Source organism: Synchiropus splendidus, chromosome 16 (genome assembly GCF_027744825.2).
Source record: "Synchiropus splendidus isolate RoL2022-P1 chromosome 16, RoL_Sspl_1.0, whole genome shotgun sequence".
Classification (NCBI taxonomy): domain Eukaryota; kingdom Metazoa; phylum Chordata; class Actinopteri; order Syngnathiformes; family Callionymidae; genus Synchiropus; species Synchiropus splendidus.
The window spans coordinates 8,752,895-8,775,354 of NC_071349.1; the positions used below are offsets into that span (position 1 = coordinate 8,752,895).

The 22,460-nt window shown below is 46.6% G+C and overlaps 2 protein-coding genes across 4 annotated transcripts in view; one reads left to right on the forward strand and one right to left on the reverse strand.

Annotated features, from left to right (window-relative positions):
* On the reverse strand, positions 1 to 3,759 carry eif5a2 (eukaryotic translation initiation factor 5A2). Its single transcript, XM_053844742.1, has 5 exons — positions 3,597 to 3,759; positions 2,875 to 3,036; positions 2,697 to 2,801; positions 1,640 to 1,774; positions 1 to 1,558 (listed from the first exon to the last, which is right to left on the reverse strand). The coding sequence occupies exons 2-5, from the start codon at positions 3,031 to 3,033 to the stop codon at positions 1,499 to 1,501; spliced, it is 459 nt and encodes a 152-aa protein (XP_053700717.1). The 5' UTR covers positions 3,034 to 3,036; positions 3,597 to 3,759; the 3' UTR covers positions 1 to 1,498.
* slc7a14a (solute carrier family 7 member 14a) overlaps positions 3,595 to 22,460 on the forward strand; it is a 23,436-nt gene continuing 4,570 nt past the window's right edge. The window contains exons 1-13 of one of the 3 annotated variants that reach the window (XM_053844738.1): positions 3,595 to 3,927; positions 4,056 to 4,095; positions 10,962 to 11,021; positions 11,160 to 11,374; positions 11,496 to 12,752; positions 18,709 to 19,137; positions 19,375 to 19,611; positions 19,686 to 19,903; positions 19,979 to 20,125; positions 21,118 to 21,326; positions 21,395 to 21,542; positions 21,650 to 22,145; positions 22,211 to 22,447. In XM_053844738.1, the coding sequence (XP_053700713.1) occupies positions 18,831 to 19,137; positions 19,375 to 19,611; positions 19,686 to 19,903; positions 19,979 to 20,125; positions 21,118 to 21,326; positions 21,395 to 21,542; positions 21,650 to 22,145; positions 22,211 to 22,447 (1,999 nt within the window). In that variant the 5' untranslated portion in view covers positions 3,595 to 3,927; positions 4,056 to 4,095; positions 10,962 to 11,021; ... (1 more) ...; positions 11,496 to 12,752; positions 18,709 to 18,830. Of the gene's footprint in view, positions 3,928 to 4,055; positions 4,096 to 10,961; positions 11,022 to 11,159; positions 12,753 to 18,708; positions 19,138 to 19,374; positions 19,612 to 19,685; positions 19,904 to 19,978; positions 20,126 to 21,117; positions 21,327 to 21,394; positions 21,543 to 21,649; positions 22,146 to 22,210; positions 22,448 to 22,460 lie in introns of all 3 variants that reach the window. The other 2 variants (XM_053844737.1, XM_053844739.1) reach the window with 2 other exon arrangements.

Consider the following 22,460-nt stretch of genomic DNA (forward strand, 5'->3'; position numbering starts at 1 on the left):
GACTGTGTGAAGTAACCTTTATTCAACATCATAAACTGAAGCATTCAACCAGACAGCAGTGAAAACTTGAGGTATTTTTTTCCAAATGTAGATGAAAGCAAAGAAACACCATTTCCCCTCTTCAAATTAAATCACCTCAGCAAAGAAAAGCGGTTGGGAAGTGACCCAAGATCATAGTTGATTCTAGATTTGGAATGATGACCAGGAAAGTTGTCGCCGAAGCCCGGAGGATCCGCCCCATTGCTGCACATGACCCTTCTTTTGCTGCAAGCGGAGAAAGTGAGTGGAGCTACAGTGTACCCCACTATTTCCCAGAAGCAGTTCACGGCAATGTTGGAAATGCCTCGCTGTGTTGTGTCCCCTCTTCCCAAATGTCGGCAGAAACAAAGGAATACTAATACGGAGGTGATGGTGCTATCCAGCTGGCACGTCACCGAGTCCACTGGCTCGGTACATTTCACTGAGTCAGCGTTACAATAAGAGTAGAAGAGTCCACCAAGAGCTGTGAAGAAGCTCCGCACGATTGGTCTGTCCTTCAGTTCGACTCTGCTCACGAGAGCAGTCACACACAAAAACAGCTAAACATCGTTTTGTCGTCAGGAATAGCAACCGCTGAAAAACGTTTCATGGCTTGAATTATTCCAAAACAGCCCACAAAAAAAGCCCGAATCGCTGACCCCCGATGACCTCTGCCCTCGCATTCATCTCTGAAAATACTTTTGATCTGACTCAAGTACATACTTCTTGGCGGTTAGTCGCCAGTCCGCCATAACATTATGACCAGCTGATCAATATTGTGGAGAAAGGGGGAAAAAAATGAATAAATAAATGTTTGACCCCATCCAGGGGTCAATGACACTATTTATTTCTTGGTAAAGCTGTGCTGGGGGCCAATGAAGTCCCCTGGCTGCGTTTGTCTTGTCGAAGATGCACCTCTGTTGTAACACAGCTGCTCAGACTGAACACTAGTTCACAGAGGTCAAAAATCCAACACCGACCTCATCAAAATGGCCGCCAGACGAGCTCCTGTTGACTCATGCCTGGCTACAGCGGCGCCATTACAATTGTTGTGCAACTGTGGCGACGCTGAGAAGCAACACGAACGCATCCAGCCGAGCTTGAAGAGGCAGCAGCTCTTCAAGCACACATGACGCTCCAGCTGAAAACTACACTCCAAAAACTCTCCTCACCGAGGAGTCATTGTTAAACGTGGCTTGTTCGGCGCAACGCAGTAAATGAAACATCAAATGAAAATGACTGAAAAGCGCATCACTTCTTGCCTGTTACTAAAGACTCGTTCACTGAGTTAAAGTAGCTCACAGGAGATGGCAGGCTGGGGATAAACACACACACGATTCAGCAGGTGGTCATAATGTTACGGCTGCTGGTTGCGTTCACTTGCGGTCTGAGAGGTGGTCATAATGTTGGGTGTTGAAACTGAAGTTTGAGGCTGCTCCACTGAGCCACCGAGCTCTCCGGCAGGACCAGGTCCTCCAGATCAGTTGCACGGTTTGATGCCAACGATCATCTCCTCCCCCATGGCTGAACACACGGTGCACTGGAGAGAGAGTCAAGTCGCCCGGTTACCTTCACCCTTCAGCACTGAACACGACCCAGGGAGGACTTCAGGAACACTCACCATTAAAGTGGAACCATTATTAAAGCTGTCCTGGATTTCTTTGCCCAGAGGATCCAACGGCAACCTGAGGTCTTCCCTGTTGCTCCCGTCGTCGTCCAGCAGAGTGACAAACTTGTCCGTGTCAATATCCACAAGCTGAAAGATACAATATTGCCATGATACTCGCTGCTTTCTCCACCTGCAAATACAGAGCAATAGGCGACGTGGTCGGAGCGTTTTCCTCGCACCGCATCAAGTGACTCTCTCTTATGTGGGCACGCGATAAGTGACCATTGTTGCCTTCAAATCCCCGGAGTTTCGACCGTTGTAGAGCCACTTTGGTGGAAACCGGGGTGAATTGGTGGCACGTTCAGTGACGTTACAGAGGAAGAGTGTTTTGTTTCGGCTGCAGTAGACCTGACGTGCCGTCAGGAGGCGCTGATGAGGCGTATTTTAGTACAAGTACAAGTTTGAAACACTGACAGGCCTCTTCATGAAAACGTTGGTCGGTCCTTAAAGATCTCGCATTAAGGCATTAAGGCCTCACAGAATAACTTGTAAAATATTATTAACTTCATCCATGTTATGCTCCGGATTATAATAAACCATGTTATTCATTCATAACACCGTCCATGAAGCCTTACAAAAGCACTCTGTCTTATGAATGTAGGAATTATTTATGACTACATACATACATATTTAGTATTTTTATTAAATTCAGGTGTTTCTATTCACCTTTTTATTGCGACATCTAGTGTCTTTTCTGACTCATTTCTCCACATCGGACGGACAGGATGAACTCGTGTGTGTGTGTGTGTGTGTGTGTTTGTGTGAGGCAGGTTCGCTGCCCCGTAGCTGTAACGACTGCTCTCTGTTATACCGCTGGAAAACGTGTCGTTCAGGGGCCTCAGGCCTCAGAACAGGAGCTTGCTTGTTCACTAGAACCCGTTCTTCCAGTTCTTCACCAGCCAAGCGCCAGCTCAGCCTGGAGTCTCCAGACACACCCATTTTTAAGAGACAAAAAAAATCTGCCGTTTCACACCCGAAAGCCAGGCAGACGCCCTATCCCGCCGCTCACCTGGTAATCCTTCCTGCTCACGTTCGGGACGTCCATGTTGTGAGTGGAGGGGCAGATATCTTCAATTTTCTTTGAAGTGAAAATGTCTATACCGACCAGGTGCACCTAGAAAAGCGCATGGTCACAAGCTAAATACCAGGCGGCTGCATAGCTGCGCTCCTTCCTGTGCGGCGCCTACCTTGGCGTGCCCGTGCTTGCCGGTCTTGGAGGTGCTCATTTCCACAATCTTACACGGACGTCCCTTCAAGACGACGTGGCCATTTTTCCGCAGGGCAGAGCACTGCTGAGGGTAGGTGCTGGAGGCCCCGGACGAACCGCACTCGAAGTGATCATCCATGGCCTGCCGACAAAAACATCAAGTCATTGCTCAACAAAGATGCCGTGCACATGGGCTGGAACTGACTAAACCTGCCCGTCTTGTTAGCCGGAGCACTTGAGCTTCACTTGCCCAAACAATGAAGGAAGAGTGAGTGATCATTTAAAGGACTGTGTCGTCCTTAAAAAAAGGATCAACAAAATACAAGCACAGTTTAAGGGTATACACCAAAATGTTCAGGAACGATTTGTGTCATGCTACTGTTACTAACACTTCTAGTGGTAACGTTTCCTTGAAATACTTTACAACGTAAACATGATGTGAATCCCTGGCAGTATATAAACAACACAACATCCTACACCTGTGATATTCAAACTGTTCGTAAACACAAGCGAATGACCGGACTAAATGATTTTTGCTGACGAATATCTGGATGAGAAAGTTAGTTTTTTAGCTTCCTCTCCGATGGTACCTGAAGGTGGCCCACACCCTGCGCAGCCGCGCATGCTCAGTAAGGTTCGTCACAGGCAGGAAATGTCAGCCGGAGACATGTTCGAAATAGATGGGGATGAATGAAGTCTTACCTTCCAGTCGCGTCAAAGAGTGGAGGACGTCACCTGGCGCGGCGGAGCTTTTGTACGGGGGAGGAGAGGCGGCGGTGGCCCCGCCCACCGCGAGCCCTGCGTCACCAGCCACAAGCCCGCGTCGTGCCAACAGTTTCACGCACTCAACCACACACGCGGAACTCTGCCTCTTGACAGGTCACTGTAAATGATGCGACACAATACAGTGTCGCACAACGATGACGTTTCGCTTATTTATTGCCAGATGGGTTTCGGTTCAAACCCCGCGAGTGGTCCTTCCTGAGTGACAGGTAGAGCGGTGGGATATTCAGGACCTCATCCAGCTCGAATGGTGAGTCTTGAATGGTCCTGAACATCTACAGAAATATGGAAGGGGAATGTCTGTATTAAAGCAACATGACATGCTCTGCGAGTTATATTATATATTAAGCTACATATAACTTATAACTCTGTTTTCAGAATGTCAAAAAAATCCTCACTATTCACCGGACTTCCCAAGGTAAATAAGACATTATGACAAGTAGGAAAAAATAAACAATAAAAAAAAGTGTGTGATAAACTGGCGGTTAAAAGCTTTTGCCACCAGATGGCGCCATACATCGATTTTTCATTTGATGTTCGGTATATCCGGTCATGTGACAAACTCTTAAAACAGACAGAAACCGGACATTATGTCCCAATAAACACAACAAATAAATGCATCACTTTTATAAGTAAACTTTCATATGACTATGATTTCAAAATATGGCTTCACCAACGTTTTTAAGGTCTCACTGGTGTTCACGAACTCTACTGCCGCCTGTCCATTTGAACTCGCTTCACGCGGAATAAACACGAATAACACAGAAATAAACAAAAAATATTAGGTTAATAAATCAGTGTGGATTATGAAGGACGGCTGTAAATTTTCACATTTACCGACCAAAATTGAAACGAAAACATTATTTCCCCTGAACCACAGAAACTAAACACTGATTTTTAATTTCAATTTAAACAGAACTATGAGTTCATAGTTACATTCTGGTGGTAAACGGCAGAGAGAAACGACTTCCTCCGACTTTTCAAACCAGACCAATAATAGTTTTATGAGCGGCGTCATGCTCCGTAGAATCCACCAGATGGCGCCCTCTATTTCTGCATCATGTGGACGTTCACATGAGAAGTAAAACGCGGTTCGCGTATTTTTGTAGGGTTCTTTTTCTCCCCTAAAAGGAGGAGCTGCCACATTGTAAACTTCGGATACAGTTGCTCGATAGTTGGAGGGAAATCTCTTCGCCAGCATCTGCCCTCTGACACACCTCGGACATCCTCGTATGACCCGCACAATATGTGTTTACATTTGAAGGGGAGGCAGTCCACGACTGGCTGGAATGTTGTGTTGACATCTGGAGATGGACTCGAACAGGAGGTGGTGAGACGACCATGGGAAGGTGTGGTGGGAGCGGAGGACTTATTTAAACCAGATGGCTCGCACTTGAACAACAGCAACGCTCCTTCCTGCTTGTAACTTGACTTTTCTTTGTCATGAACTGTGTGTTTTTATAAAGAGTCAAGATAGGTCTGTGTACTCTTAAGGATATCCAGTCAATAGTAGTTTCAAAGCAGCTTGTTGTGACGTCATGTGGGTTTTTGTGTTGAGGGCAGCGACCTTGAAAACATGTCACTCTTGAAATGTGCATTATCCAGATTCAGGGGGAGTCAGATGCAGATTCCAGGTCTAGACACTAGGGGCAGCAGTACCTGGTACATGACCGTGGTGTCCACACGAGGGCGAGGCTGAAGATGAGGTCAAGAGGTCGCAGACAGGGTCAAGATTCTCCCCCGCTATCTGCCGGGGAATATGGGAATAGGGCGGGTAAATAATGACTGAGTGAAATGACATGCGAGGAATGGGCTTGGCCAGCAGGTGGCGGAAGTGGAGTCAGAGTATTGGGAAGCATGACAGTATCAGATCCTGAGGCTGAGCTGACACACACCATGGAGGTGGACGGCTGACATGCTCTGTGTGTTTGTTGACAGAGGAATGGGAGCGGCTCGGAAAACAGAGTCCAGTCTTCCTGGATCACAGGTTCAAGACCCCGGTGGGGGGGGGCGGGTCGATGAGTGGTGGGATGGGCTACACCCCTGCTGGAAGCCGAGGACGTGCGTGTGCTGCAGCTTTGACCTTCTTATGAGCTTCAGCTCAGTACAGAAGGTCGCTGAGACCCTCAAAAGTGGCAGAGCCGAGGGAAACAAAACATTCATTCAAGAAACATTGAGAGCAGAAGTGTGAGAAAAGATGTGCTGCTGACATCCCATAGATCAAAGCGGTACACACTCTCAATACATACATTCATCGTCCATGTAGTGGACAAGGCGTGGCTCTGATTCCTCCCAATAAACCCCCCCCCTCCTCTTCTGCATCAGTGAATCATGAGCTTCTTTAACTCAGGTTATTTTTACTGCTGTGAAAAACATCAGGGTGAGTCAGTTTGATAAGCACAGTTGTGTATGAGTGACTCGCTTGTGTTTTTCGTTAGGAAGAGCATGTCCTTATTTCCACGGTAAGACATACAGGAATCATACAGTGATCAGAAGCGGTGGCATGAACACATGTTTTCCCCGCAGGTTTCTCTCTGAACAACGACACACCTCCGACTCCACCAGTGGTCTTTGCTTGTTTTGGGCCCTCCGTCTCTTCCCTTGTTATCCCTCCGCTCTGCTACACCGACGCTGCGATCCATCACCCCTCAGCTCACCGCCTCACACGCACGATCAAAGGCTGAGACTCTTTTCATCACGCCGTACAACAACAGCCCTCGCCACGCCGCTCCATCTTCCCCCTGGAATTGGTCCTTTTCTTTCTTGCTTAACTTCCTGTTGCTAAAACAACCTCTGACATCATGTGGGAAACTGAGTCCCAATTCGATCCTCACATCTACTTCCATATCTCCTACTCACCTGCTGCAACAATCCACCTCTTCATCTCTGACTCGAATTCAACTGCTGGGAATGCTTTCATACTGGCGTAAATTCTGTATATATTGAGCGTAAATGTGCACTTCCTTTATCTTCCGCTAGGTGTGTGTGAGTACCTTGTATGGCTATACTTGTGGGAACCGGGAAACAACTCCTCATGGGGACCTTTTGCTGCAAGTTTAAGCCACAATTTGAGGATTAAAACTTCAAAATAACTGGGTCTTTATAGTGGATTTTAAGTTTGGTTTAGACTCATAGCTAAGTTTAGCTGTTTGCTTTGGATGGTTAGGTTTAGGTCGAGAGGGTGGGGACAGCATTATGGCAATGAGAGGTCCCCATAAAGATAGGAATCCAAATGCTTCTAACTTCTAAAGTCTCAGAACTCTATTATGTGTTTTGAGCTTGGCTTTGGATGACCCCAAATTGCTGACTCGGCTGACTTGGTTAGCATAGCAATGTGTCCGTCATGTTTTTATTGTGTGTTCAGTGATGTTATCTGTGAGTCTGTCTGGGCTCACGGCACGGTGCGATGTGTCAGGGAGCGGGTGAACTTTGCCGGGAGTGTTGCTCCAGGATGATATCAGGGAAGCTGCGGCAGAAGTCTGTCTGCTTCCACAGACCTGATGGTAATTCCTCGACAGAACTGGCCTCCGCTCACGCGTGTGCTTCCAGAAACAAGAGTCTCTGTGATAACATCGGCGGTTCACACTGGCCAACGTGGAGCTCAGATTACACCTGTGGGCTGGACTTCCCCGAAATGCTGCTGGCTGGAATTGATTTGAATCATCCAATTCATGCGTCAATGAAAAATGATGAGATTTTACTCAAAAATGATCGGTTTTACTACTTTGTTTTTGGCAATGTAATTCTATTTAACCCCGTACATATTGCACGAGTGCCAAGTGGTGTTTTCAGAATAAATGTCCGACAATATAGAGGCACCGGGACAGAAATATGGGACTTGGAAGGTAGATGTTCTGACACAATAAATTCAGAAATTGCAGACTGTCACAGACATGTTTGACAAGACACATTTGGGATTTAAGTGTTTTGTCAGGAGTTAGTTATTCCAAGCAAATTTTCATTATTTGTCAGATTTCGTACAACATTATGTAGATTATCGCCAATATTTACCTTGATAGATCCAAGGCAGGAGTTCAGAATCAGTAGCAGCGTCACTTCAGTCAGTGAAAATAAGGGGAGATTTTCCTCATAGTTTTTATTGAAACCATGTTTCGTCTTCATCCATGATGTTGCATTATATATTTAGTAAGAGTTACTGTCACATGACCAGCATGTTTGGTGCATCTCAGCTCCTCCTTGAACTGTGTTTAGATGTGACCAGGGTTGAGCTGGTAGAGTCACATCCCATGGATGTGTTACAACTGTGAGGTGACTGTGACCCTTCTCTCGGCCTGGCCGGACCACCTGGTGGTCTCCTTGTGTCCTTGTGTCCACACACAACTGTTCAGGATTGAGTTAGACACCAGAGGAGCCGACTGCGTTCTTCAAGACCGTGTTTCAGTCGCTGGAAAACCTCGCTGGTTCCATGTGACCATCACTCAGGGGCCGAGCTTGAGCCGTTTCAATAACCCAGTTGTCGTCGCTATGATCGACGCGGTCGTACGCTGAATGAACATCTCTATCAGTGTAAACGGATCCCGACCATCTGGCTCTGGTTTGGAAGGAACCCACCTCTGAGTTGATCTGATCAAAGATGAGCCTCGGGCGTTTCTCTGCTGCTGTGACTCACCCCAGCGCTGTTTACGTAGCTGCATGTTACGCACAGGACAACACACCGATGTAGGTAGTTAGAGAGGACATTTCCTGTGCACTCCTGTCACTCGACCCCGGGTCAGGAGATGCTCCTAACTTCCTGCTGCATAATTCAATGAAAGCATTCAATTCAGGAGCCTATTAGATTAGAATGGTGTCTGAATGAGAGGTGGCACTCTGACTCGTGTCATGGGAAGAGACTCATGATCTGATAGCAGGATCCAGTGAGGACTGTGATGGTCCACAGGCCAGTGTTTTTTTTTGATCTAGTGGTCTGCTGTAGATTTAATCCAAGGTGATACTGAATGGGATTCTGGTCCTTCGGACACACTGCTGAGGAAAACATTGGAACTGCTCGCAGGAGGAAACCTCATTGTTGAACGCTCGCATTGTGCTGTCCATTGTTCTTTGTCGCGAGCACCTGGCTGGGGGTGGATGTTGGCCCAAGATGTGGTGTGACGCCTGGAATGATCATCAGATTCATCGCTCTGTGACTTTCAGAAATGGTTGACTCCACGGCAGAGAGAGCACATAAACTACTAAACAACCGTTTGATAGAGCAAATCCACCTGTGTTGTTGCTAAGACCAGACTTATGGACTCCATATGTGCTGGTCTCGCTCTCGGTTAGCTGGTCTCAACTGCCACACTACCATCCACTACTTATACACGGCAAAAACTACATATGTAATCCAGTATTTTTGTCTTATTTCAAGTCAAATAAATAATTTCACTTCAAATTCAAACTCTCAGATCCGCTATCTTAACAAACTGGAACCAACATATTCTGGAAAAATGTCTAGTTTTGAGATAAAGTGAAGTGAAAACTTTATTGAAAACCCACTGTTGTTTTTCTATCTTACCACACAAGGTCACATGGTCAAAGCTGGACCACATCAACTCGTCGTCCAAAAACAAAAAGGGGAAAAGTATATATACATTTTCAAATTTTCAAAAGGGAAATACCTAATAGATACTCTTTATAGAGAGTGTATATTAGCGTATTACAAATACTAATCTATTTCATAATTTCACCTGTTGTATTAGTCTCCACTATTGTCTGTTATCGTATGTCACGTTATTACATTGTCATTACACTATATATTAAACAGCAAACATCATGTGACTTCACACCTCCTGTGAGGCCCTGATCTCCTGCTCTGCTCATGTGAGCACAACAGGTTAGTGCGGCCGATCTTGTGCGAGCGATGGCGAGGATATTGTGTTTTCGCCCAGGGTAAACACAATGAGTCATGACTGGCATTGCTTGGATTTCATTAACAGCCACGCAGTGTCTATATTTATCTCCACTATCGGAGAGCAGGACGAGGCGAGGGCCACGGTTGGTCCAACCCCTGGTGAAAAGAGAGCTCGTGTTGTTTTGTCAACACATTCACAAAGAGATAAAGAGCCTTATGAAAAGCTGGGTGCCACAGATCCAGAGTTTCACCAGCCACCTGCCCTGATGTGCATCTCCATGGAGATCTGCCTGTGGGTGTGTGTGTCTGGTTTAGCTATATTCGTGGGGACATTTTTGCTGGTCCCTACAAGGTTAAAACTTCAAAATAGCTGGGTCATTACAATTGGTTCAGTTTGAGACCTGGTCACGGTTTGCCATGTGTTTTGGATGGATAGGTTTAGGGTGAGCGGCTGGGAAAGTGTTATGGCAATGTGTGGTCCCCACAAGGATAGCATGCGTGCCTGTGTACTTGAGTACACGAGAATGAACAACACAAACTGCGACATGCTAGCAGTCTGAACAGAGTTTGGAATCTTCGGCGGCTGCTCCTGATGGCAGATTTATGCAGCCGGGGTTTTTTGTCTTTTTCATGATGCAATATTGATCCCACTTTAATTGGACACAAAGCGGCGTGAGCGTAGGAGGGCGAGCGCCACGTTCACATTGGAGCGTGTGGAGGGTCGCTCCTGCTGCGTGACCTCATCAGACGCTGATGAATAATGGGACGTGGCTCTCTGGTCAGAGCCTGTGCTGAAGGCTGGGGTGAATCATCACACACACAGCTGGAAGGGCCTCTGACATTTAGCAGTGCAGGAAACGTGTGAACAGAACAGGAGCTCAGCCCCTACATTTCTGTGAAATAATAAGATAATGCAGTACACAAAGTTCCAGCTCATCATCTAAAGAGTACAAACATGGGCAACAGTGTAAGGATGAAGGCAAAATATCAGGGGCGAAGACAAGCAACAGCAACTGATGGAGACTGCGGAGAAACTGCCGCCCCACTAGCTACCTGCAGTGTTGCCTGGCTGTCAGCACCAATCTGTAAATTATACATGAAATAAATGTTGCTCTTTGACCTGATCCTTAAGAGAAACACCAAGAGAAAATCTTTGTCCCTGGTGAATATTTTGGTAACAGAACAGAGGGTGAAACATGTAAATGTGGCTTTTAAAAACACACTTTATTACAAGATCATTTATTCAATATCTTATTTATTTATATTTATTTCAAGGGGCCAAAAACACTGTTCATACTCACCAAAATAATTTAAATTAGTCAACAAAAAGACAGGAAATAAGCTAACGCCCTAAAGAAATATATTAAAAAAAAAAAAAACAGAACAATATTATGTTTAGAATTCAAATTGTAGCTGTTGTTTTCTCACATGAGGGTGGAGAAAGGGCCCCGAGCTCCACTCCGCCCACCTCTGTTCTAGACTACTTCCTCCTGGTGAGTATATTTGCCACTGAAATGTTAATATCGTTCATTAATTCTTAAGATGCAGCACACCCAGATTCAAATCTTACTCTTGTACTGGTTGTGCTCTACTTCCTGCTCTCAGTTTCGATGTTTTCTTGTCACATTCAGGACGTGTTTTGTCGTCAACATTCTCCTCTCCTCCAACTCCAGCCTGAGTTCAAGCCCACGTAAATGCGATTCCTGACATGTGAACTGCATCGTCTCCTCCCCCTCTCCTCCTCCCTGGAACCTTCCACCATCCACCAGCACCTGTGTAGCTGCAGCTCCAGACGCCTCCATGGATCCTGCCTTGGATCACAGACGAACAAACAAGAAACGATTGCGTAAACTTTTGGATTCTAAAAGAAACTGACAGACTTTTCTCTTATTTATTCAAGGTCTTCGCCGTGACATCATCTGCTCTGCTCTTGTTTTCCTCTCTCTGTCTCCCAACTCTTCCTCCAGGCCCTGCTGTTCTTTGGCCAGAAGACGCCAGAGTTCCTACCGACACCCTTCCAGGCCAGTGACGCAAACATTAAAAAGATCCTGTTTTAACCTTAAAAAACCCTTACCATGACCAACTAAAAGACCCAATCTTGTCCAGCACTGGACACTGAGCCGAATGAAACAGGCGTTGGTGAGAGCAGCTGCATCAATAACCAATCTCCCTTGTGAACAGCTCGCACAGCAGCTGCTCCTGCTCTTATCAGCTGAGGGAAATGTCACCAGCCACGTCCACCTAAAACCTCAACACTGAAGGAGCTCTAGGCCAAAACACTATTGATCCCCTCCAGATCCTTCACCACCAGGGAGCAGTTACCTGCTCACATGAAGGCAGTAGGGCAACTTCCTGCTATAGAATCTCTAGGTCCCCAGTTAAACATGGCTTCCACACTCACATGACTTCATCCATGTGATTTCTTGGCGATTTACTGTCACCATTTTGTTACGTTATTTAGTAGTGAGTAGTTGTGCTTGATGCAGGTGTGTAACTCGTATAGACAAATATAGACTGTAAACCATGTGTCCAATGGAGGAATAGATTTTGAAAATCCAATGGTTTCTTAAGGATTAAAAACAGGAAAATATCTATTTAAAAATTAACAAATATATGTTTGGATTAAACAAAGCTGTTAGGATGGTTTTATTTATGGTGGAGAAAGTCCCAAAAGCATTAGAGGGAATGTATCACAGTAAAGGCCTGAGATGAGCGATGTTTCCTTGTGAAAAATACCCTCTCCAGATCGCAAGAAACATGAAGGTAAAACATTTCAAACAAAAAAAATATTGGAGTAATAAGAGAAAAATAAAATAAAATAAAAACGAAAACAGGAGTGATAATGAATCCTTGAGATTGTGCGAGTAAACAGTTGAAATGTGAGCCAAAAATAAAACTAGCACCTGCTTAGTTCCACTCATGGGAGGTCCGGCTCTGGCCACGCCCACCACTCATGATGACGGCAGCTGCGAGGTTCTCAATAGAAGGCGAGAGAAGAAGGTGAGGCGCTGAAGCCCTCGAGCCGTGATCAGGTGCGCAGGCCACGCGCGCCGCTCCTGTGCGTCGCCGGGTCACATGTCGTGCTGAATGATTTAACGCTCTTGACATCATCGCCGCCCCCCTCCCTCCCTCCCTCCTCTCATCCCCCTCCTCCCGCTGCTGCTGCTGCTGATGCTGCTGACCGACTGCAGCATCCGACATGGACATGCTCTAATCCAGCCACAGTGAGTGCTTTTCCTCCTTCTTCTCCTTCCCCTCCTCGCCGCATCCGTTGTCTTCCTCTCCTTTGTTTTGTTGGCGCAGAGTGCGGCGGGACTCGCGCGTCCCGCCGAATATAAGGGCGATGTTTTTTGTGTCGGGAAACCGCGAAGATCTGGCTTTAAATCGAACAATAACGCTGGGAATGCAGAGGTGACAGAGGTGACGGTCTCCCACCGGACTGCGGGGCGGAGGGGGGGTGCAAGGCTGCGACCCGAATGACGGAAGGTGGGACGTTTAGGGAAGCGGCAGCCGCTTTATGGGTCTGGCTGCGTATTTGTGTGTGTGTGTGTTGGTGAGAGCCTGAGACAGGGACGCGGGCTAATCCCCCACCACATGTCCAGCGCTGGCGCACTGTCACCCCTCCGCTCCTCCATGTTTCTTCCGTGCTCTCCATGGTGCTGAAGGAGGTCGCTGGTCGGAGAGCTCCAGGGACCTGCGCTCCACAGGTGCCTGCTGGGCGGCTCCCACGCTGTCAGAAGGAGAGCAGGCAAAGAAATATATAGTTGAGGCTGAGACAAAGGCAGGTCTAGCTCCAGGAGTCAAAGGAGCCCAGCTGAGACCAGTTTTGCTACTTCAATCAACCCTAAAGTTTGGGTTCTGCTGACTCAGCGCGGCTGGGAGACGAGAGCAAACTTGAGTTTCTGGAGACGGTTATGTAAGATTCCCGTCTTAAATGAATCGAACACATCCATGACGTCACGATTCTGAAGATACAGCATGAAGGCCCAAGAAAGGTTCTAAAATATTCATCAGCATCACAAGTCTTGCGCACCATGGCAACAAGGAAGTTTTTTTTCAGTTTTGAGCTGCTCTCATTCCATATTGAGATGTCATAGACAGAGCGGGGCCTGGGGCCCCTCACCTGGCTCTGCTTATGTGGATTTATTTTGCACTCACTATTGATTTCTAGAACATTATTTTTAATGTATACTGTGTTTTTTTCTCAATTAAATTAGGGAAAAAAGTTTTGTACGTAGTTTTTTTGTGATTTTGATTTAAATAAAATACATTATAATTTTATAATGTACAATCAAATAACAAATAATTATACTATTGTTCATAACTAAATGGCACAACTATCCATTTTAAATGATATATTTTTGTTTTTTTATTTTAATTTTAATATCAAATATGAATACTATTTTTCTTTTCTTCTCACAGCAGTATATAACCTGGTCCCTTTATGACCTCATCTGTGCCAACATGTGGAAATATAATATATATATATATATATGTGTGTGTGTGTGTGTGTATTTTATTGAGAGAATCTTCCCTCAAATAGATGACAAATCTGAAGATACTCACCTCTTTGCAGATGAAATTAACTAATACATTTGAGACTGTTTTTTGAAGAGGTTGAACTGACTCACATACATGTCACCTACATGTTGTTTATACTGGACCAGTGTTCGATGCTGCAGAGTCAGGAGTAGAGTTTAATCCAGTGTCAATGTCAGAGCTGACTGAAGACTTCCAGATGCCCCACTGCAGATTTCAGAGCACCGAATTGCCCTGTGAGTCACGGGCATCTCCACCTTTACTCAGCTTGTTTTCAGGAATATTCCACTCCTGTGATAAGGCTCTGCCTCACCAGCGCTGGTGCTGAAACTCCCTCAACTAGACCCAGTTTTTCTAGACTTTATTAGCATCATTGCTTGACTGGTCTCACCCCATGGTTCTTCAGGGGAAGCTGAGTGAAAAAAAAGTCTCTTCACTACCATTTGGCCTTCTGTGTTTGGTATTGCCACAGTGGCGACTGCGAAAAGTTAATAAAAACACTGATCTAATTGAGCTTACACACACACTATCATGATCATGATCTTTTTCTCCTGGCTGCTCCTGGAGACTAATACAATGAGACACGCAGACAGACACACATGCACACGCCTTATTCAACAGGCATTAAGGAGAGAGAGGAAGCGAGGAGACGTCACTGGTGTGTGTGTGTGTCTGTGGGTGACCACCAGTAGGATGTAATCTGATCTGGTTTGCACGTTTTGCTTCAGCCCCGCCTGCAGCCTGCAAACAAAAATGTACAGGATTCACTGCAAGTTTCCTCAGCAGGGCCGACCTGAGCCAACACCCATGCTGGTTCAGTGGATCAGCACCTGTCTGCTCCTCAGGTTGGCTTTCTGACCACGAACATACTTGCTGTTTACTCCTGAACATTGTCCTGTCCACTGGTCGTACTGTGCTTTGTCTGAAAGGCGAGTAGTTCCAGCTTTAGCGCCATAAAGTTATGGTTAAGGTTCAGAGTCTTGTAGCATCTGAGCCAGAGAATAGACAGCACTGCTTCCCTCGCTGTTGCGAAACATAAATCAGCTGCACTAAACGCCGACATCAAATATGCCCTCGGGTGAGTGCAGAATGGACGAGCCGATCTCTTTTATTGATGAAGAGGCAGCAGCAGTCGGGCAGCCAGAGGCGATGGTACGGTGTATTTACTGGTCAGGACTGGGAGGATGGATGGATCACTTGTTGCCTTTCTCCGTCTGCGAATGTGTTAAAACAGAGCTGTTTATTTTGGAGTCTGTTTAGTAGATGAAGGAAACACAGGCAGACATGTTGCTGCTGTGGTCACTGAGTCAGAGCTAAGCCTCGGGCTCTTTCAGTGTCAGGTTGGAGGAGGATGGAGGAGTCAAGCCGTGGGAGATGGGCTTAGTCAGGTCTGTCTCCAGGAGCTGTTGTGTGGCGTTGTGAAGAGGTTGCTGCACTTCAGAGTTCCACACAAATGGATGTTGACGCTGGCTTGGGGACACCGACTCGAGTGACCCCGATATTTGAGGAAGGCTTTGAGGAGGACTGAAACGTGAAAAACTAGAAATTCTTCGAAGCAAACCATCAAGAGTGCAGACAGTGGTTTTTGTCTTTCAAAAGGGAAACTAGTTAGTGTGGCCCAGTTACTACTGATGGTACTGATTGCGCACACCACTTAAGGGCCGGCAGAGACGGGGTCCTGATCTGTCTGCCTCTGGTGTGTGTGGAGGCTTGTCTATCCAACATTGTGGGAACGGATTCTTGTCTATCCTTGTGAGAACCGTACAACTTTGTGAAGACATTTGGCTGGAAGCCAGGAGGTTAAGCCTCAATTTGGGGATGAAGACTTCAAAATAAATGGGTTATAACTGGGTGTAAGTTTCAGTCCTGGTTGAGGTTAGCCATGTGTTTTGGGTGGTTAGGTTTAGGGTGAGAGGCTGGGGAAAGGGTTATGGTAATGAGGTCCCCACAAAGATAGAATACAAATGTGTGTGTGTGTGTGTGTGTGTGTGTGTGTGTGTGTGTGTGTGTGTGTGTGTGTGTGTGTGTGAAAGCACTGTAACTCTCCCTTTGTGTATTTAACATGGAAGTTTTGTCCTATTGATAAACATTGTAGTGAGGATGGATGAGTAATGTCATGTGATGCTAGAACTCTTCTCTCAAAACATCTGAGGAAAAAAGCACAATGTCCTTTGGCATCTACTGAAATTGTCATATCGACATATAATAATTTCATACCCCCATCCACAGATTATGATTTATTTATTTATGTATTATTTAAAATATTTATTTTTAAAATACCACTGTTACTGGTAGAGATGACTCAAATATTTTGGTTGAAGTTCTGACCTTTATACTATGAGTTCACAGTTTCAGCCGGTTGGCCATGCAGTTAAATACAATTATTCCATACATTATTACATTACATCAAGCAGTAACACAAACACGAGGGATCTGATATACAGGTGTACACATTTTGTTTCCAGGAGTGGCAAGACGGACTGTGATTTTTTATCTTTTCTATGTCCTATATGATCCGTTTATTGAGAATGTTACGGCCACATAAACAGAAAGAGCTTTTCATCCTTCCCCACCAACAGTGATGGAGTGTGCCAGCAAAACACCAATATGATGATTCATTCTGTTAATACTGGAAGTGTCCTCACACAGAAAGTTGAGCTGAGACATCAATATCTGAGTCTCAGAGACAATGAGAGCGTGATGACAGGCAGGGAAAGGAAAACAGAAGACACAGACTTCATCATAATGACAGTGATTCAGCAGGCTGGTGCTGATTCTCTGCTACTTTCACCGCTTTATAATGTATTTTTAATGTAAAATATGAAATAATTCATCCTCAAAAATGATCTCAAAAGTCGAGGGAAGAAGTTACTGACATGACTCTTGGATTCCCAACGTGCTCTTGTTGGTCAGTCTGAGGTCAACTGTTATCAGCTCCATATTTTCCATTTGCCCTCCAAACATTTGGGGGAATATCTGGGCTGACTCAGGAGTTTTACGTGTCGTTGCTAAATGAGCTTCCTCTGGTCCGACTGGTGCTGCAGTTCAGACGATGCTTTGTTGCTGAAGGAGCCAATAACAGCTCATTCATGTCATTTGCCCCGTCATTCCGCAGCGCTGGACTCACCCCCGGGTTTAGTCATGGCTGGATAATGATGATGGAACTGGGGAGGAGGCACGGTGGTGCCGCTCCACAAGCAACAATGTCCTGCCGTCAGCTAATATTGAAGAGAATGAAGACGCTTGTTTTCTTCTGTTCAACTGATATCTGAAATCAAACCCATGCGCCCACGTGAGAGAACCATATTCATGCTTTCATATGCTCCATCTGGAGGACTCTCCTCACTGCAGCATCAATAAACCTCTGTCACGCCTCCAGCTTCTTCTTAGCTTCCCTGGCTCCTGTCCACTTCACAATCCACTTTAAGATGTTACTGTTCATTTTTAAAAGCCATCTTGGACTGGCCCCCACAAGCCTCCTGAGAGCGTTAGATCCTGGCTTGTTGCCCCATAGTTGAGACTCAAATCTTCTCCGTCAGGGTGCCTCATCTCTGTAACCCCACATTTGAAAACACTCTTCAAAACAAATTTTTATGGACTTATATTTCGGGAAAAAAGTCGAACAGCTCAAATCTCCGACCAGATTCATGTCTCCAAACACACACTGGAAAACCTTTCCTTGCCAAATTGTTTAAGGAAAACAAAGTAGAATTTCAAATGTGACGTCCGTACCTTCACGTATTTCAAAATATCTCACAAAAATAACATTTATGTGAACTGGACCGGAAAAGGTGAGATGTTCCACCACAAACTAACATCGAGGAAGTGCTTAGATTTAGATCAAAGTCTGAGGAGCTGTAGATTTAGTTGAATTGTTTTGGAAAGAAAAAATAATTGTAAATTCTGAGATCAATATTTGTTATATAAAACAAACTCTTCTCAGTTGAAACAGACTCATTCTGCATCCACAAATACATTGGAGAGAAGTGTATTTTATCCTGTGAAGGTGCAGATCTGGACAGACAGATGGAGCACCTGCTGCTGCGGAGCTTTGTGTCTGTTGATCCACAACTGTTCAAACAGTGGAAGCTAAACACAGGCAGGTGGTCATACTGTAGGAGAGGAACAGGTGAAGGCGGCTCGATGTTCTCCAGCTACAGATGTGTGTGTGTCCAACAATAGTAAAAACCTTCCAGTCGCTTTCCATGGCAAACACACAGACACTTAATGCTGTAATAGCCGCCGCTTTAGTTGATTGCTGGAGTGCTTTTCATTGCAGGTGAGGGTGAGAGTGGGAGTGTCGAGTGTGCGCTCGCTCCGCCGCTCCAGCTCCAGAGTGGGGCTGTGATTTTGTGTGGCTGCACGAGGTGTGCTTCAGCGGAGCACCCTGATGGCCCATTATTAAATATCAGAGACGCCATTGAGCCGAAGCTTCTTCATTGTGTAGCATCAGCCTGCTATTTGAGTCGTCCGTTTCCAATGGATTTATTTTTAGAAAGAAAGGAAAAGGTCTGGAAGCAGTGTCTCTTTAACCCAACACTTAACAAGACAGCAGTGTGAGACCATTAGCTTCTACACAGTCCAACATGCATCGATTGAGCCGTGTTTAAAATACTAAAAATGTTTCCTCTTGTCTTTCAGAGAACTTCCATCGGCGCCATGTGGGGAAGCCCTGAAACGGACTGAATCGGGGTTCATAAAACAGCTCTTCCTCCTCCAGCACAGCTCTTCTCAAATAAACTGCTCGACCTGAAGCTCCCAAGATGAGTGGACTCGCAGGAAAGCTGGACCCCCGGAGGATCCAGTGGGGCGCCACGTGGAACACCTTCACGTCTCGAGTTCTGAGGACCAAACCGGTGGAGTCCATGCTGGACTCGGCCATGTCAGGCACCGGGGCGCACGGCACGAGGCTAGCCAGGGTGCTCTCCACTGTGGACCTGGTGTCGCTGGGTGTGGGCAGCTGCGTGGGGACCGGGATGTATGTGGTCTCTGGGCTGGTCGCGAAGGAGATGGCTGGACCGGGAGTCATTGTTTCGTTCATCATCGCAGCTGTTGCTTCGATATTATCGGGTGAGTCTATAAAAAAATCCCCCTGCTGGTAACCCTGTGTCTTTCAGTGTGTTTGCCCTCAGATGGGATTCAACACATTGAAAACTCCAGAACTTCTTTTTAGCCTCTCTGCATCACTCCACCTGTAGCCATACCCACTGAATTCTGTTGTATGCCCCTTTGTTTAGCTAGCAAATATCGGTAAATATCGGACCCTCTGTTTATCTTTGACGGTCTTCCTCCTCTGCTGTGCGTCAGGAGTGTGTTACGCGGAGTTTGGGGTGCGCGTTCCGAAGACGACCGGCTCCGCCTACACGTACAGCTACGTGACCGTTGGAGAATGCGTGGCTTTCTTCATCGGCTGGAATCTGATCCTGGAGTACCTGATCGGCACAGCGGCCGGGGCCTCGGCTCTCAGCAGCATGGCCGACTCGCTGGCCAATCACACCATCAGCAACTTCATGATCACACATATTGGCGCGTTGAATGGCCTGGGTGAGTTGATGTGAAAAAAAAAACAAAAAACAAAAAGTCCAGCTTTGACAGACAGTTGCTGGTGCTCCTCCCAGGTAAAGGCGAACAGTCGTACCCCGACTTGCTGGCGTTGTTGATCGCGCTGCTGGTGACTGTGATTGTGGCGCTGGGCGTGAAGAACTCTGTTGGCTTCAACAACGTCTTGAACGTCATCAACCTGGTGGTGTGGGTCTTCATGATGATCGCCGGGCTGTTTTTCGTCAACGGAGAGAACTGGGACGAGGGGAGGTTCCTCCCCTTCGGCTGGTCCGGGGTACGTATGCGTATAAGAACACAGAGATACTTCACATTCTTGTGCTGTGGCTTTATGTTCTGCCGTTTTCTGCAGGTGATGCAAGGAGCTGCCACCTGCTTCTACGCGTTCATCGGTTTTGACATCATCGCCACCACTGGAGAGGAGGCCAAGAGCCCCAACACATCCATCCCGTACGCCATCACAGCCTCACTCATCACCTGCCTCACCGCCTACGTCTCGGTAAGTCGCTCCTTTTTGTGTCTAATACATCATGAAGAGAGCAAATCGACTGAGTAAAGGAAAATATCATGGTTCACCATGGCATCTTCGAGGCATCACGGCGTGTCTCTCCACGCCAACTTGACTACAGATTTGGTTGTTAAAAATGCAACAGTGTGGGAGTCTCTCATCTCACATTTATGTATTCTGCTGACACAGCGCCTAAGATCTTTGACACCTGTGGCTGTGGGAGTTGCTATGGGTAACAGCTGCCAATCAGGTATTCATGCATTTGCCGGGAGCAAAGACTGCAGAGACCTGAAATAACCTGCTCTATATCTCATCTCTGCCACATGGATTATCTGCTCAGTCCCAAATGTTCTTGTTGTTCATTTTCTTCTTGATAAAATTAGACAATTGTTTCCCATCCACATGTGGCAACAAAGATCAGAAGCATGAGAAAGGGTGAACCAAAATTGTGTTATATTCTGAACTGCGTTCCATCTTTATATCGAGTAAAAAGCCAGACACTTCCAAGCCTCTGCAAACTGAACGTCCAAAAATAAAAGGCTAATAACTATTTTCCAGTGATTCAGTCTCCCGTCAGGTTCTTGGGGGTCATGGCTTCTTCTTGCTCGCCTTCTCCTCTCCGACTTTAATAGGCGCGGCACAGTGGCATGGTGAAGATGATAACAATGAATTATGAATCAGACGACCACATCCTTCTTCATTTAAAATGCCACACCCGTCTCCCTCCACCACAACTGTTGCTTAGCAACCTCACACATGCTGAACTCAATTAAAAGCCGATTTTGCGCCCCCTGGAGCTGATAAACTGGTAGCAACAAATAGTAGCCAACACCTACTGCTGTAGTTACTTGGTTATAACTAGTGTCTTCCGCTGCAATAACCATCAAAACATGGTATTTAAGCGGCTTAAATGCCACTCCCATGCATTTAGGTCAAGCATTCTGAAAGTTCCAGGTTTGTCACTAACCTCCTGGCGACTGCAGGTCTCTGTGATCCTGACGTTGATGGTACCGTACAGCGAGATCGACGCCGACGCGCCGCTGATGGAGATGTTTGCTGTGCACGGGTGCATGTTCGCCAAATACATCGTGGCAGTCGGATCCATCGCTGGATTGACGGTGTCCCTGCTGGGGTCTCTCTTTCCCATGCCCCGAGTCATCTATGCCATGGCAGGGGATGGCCTGCTATTCAAGTCAGTCCCACCAGACTTCTTATTTTCACCCCATGCTCTTTTAAAAAAATCTTTTATCGCCTCTGTAGGTTTCTGGCACACGTGTCGTCCTACACGGAAACCCCGGCGGTGGCCTGTGTGGTGTCTGGTTTTTTGGCTGCCCTCCTGTCACTTCTGGTCAGCCTCAGAGACTTGATAGAAATGATGTCCATCGGGACTCTGCTGGCCTACACCCTGGTGAGTTGGAACAGTAATAAAAGATGTGAAGTTCATCCACAGAATCTCTGATATGAATAAGGTTTCCTTAACACCCCCTTTGTGCCTCCGACTGTGGTCTCTCTCAGGTGAGTCTGTGTGTGCTGCTGTTGCGGTACCAACCTGAGGGCGAGATCCACGGCTTTGTCAACTTCCTGTCTGAGGAGCAGAAGAACAAGAAGAAAGAGGGTGTCCTGGCGGAGTGTGAGAAAGACGCCTGCTCCCCCACCAGTGAAGTGGAGGAGTACGGAGGTCAACCCACCAACACTTGCGGAGCGAAAAACCTGCCTTCGCTCGGTGACAACGAAATGCTAATCGGCAAACCGGACAAGAACGCCTACTCGGCCAATCACCCCAACTACGGCACCGTCGACATGACAACTGGAATCGAAGCGGAGGAGTCGGAGGAAGGGATGTCTCGCCGCCTGAAGAAGATCATAGGCCCGCGGTACTACACCTTACGGATACGACTGGGGCTACCTGGGAAGATGGACAGGCCGACAGCCGCCACAGGAAAAACTGTCACCGTCTGTGTGCTGCTGCTCTTCATCATCCTCTTCGCTTTCTGCTCCTTCATCATATTTGGTAAAGAGGAGCGAACACAGTGCCGGTCCAGTATTCCTTGGCTAACTTCCTCTGTGTTTGTTTAGGAGCAAACTTTATCGGCGAGGGTCACTGGTGGGCTTTGCTGCTGCTGGTCTTCTTCATTGTCTTCATCGCGCTGCTGGTCATCATCATCCTGCAGCAGCCAGAGAACCCCAAGCGACTGCCCTACATGGCACCTTGCGTGCCTTTTGTGCCCGCCTCCGCCATGCTGGTCAACATCTACCTCATGCTCAAACTGTCGGCCATCACGTGGATACGGTTCTCCATCTGGTGTCTCATAGGTGAGATTTACTT

What these genes read in the sequence shown, in the direction of transcription:
- eif5a2 (XM_053844742.1), bottom strand. Translation starts at nt 3,033, where the DNA reads ATGGATGATCACTTCGAGTGCGGTTCGTCCGGGGCCTCCAGCACCTAC. An exon ending in GCAAGCACGGGCACGCCAAG is followed by an intron (nt 2,802 to 2,874) that starts GTAGGCGCCGCA and finishes GCGCTTTTCTAG; the next exon opens with GTGCACCTGGTCGGTATAGA. An exon ending in ATAATGGTTCCACTTTAATG is followed by an intron (nt 1,559 to 1,639) that starts GTGAGTGTTCCT and finishes CTCTCTCTCCAG; the next exon opens with TGCACCGTGTGTTCAGCCAT.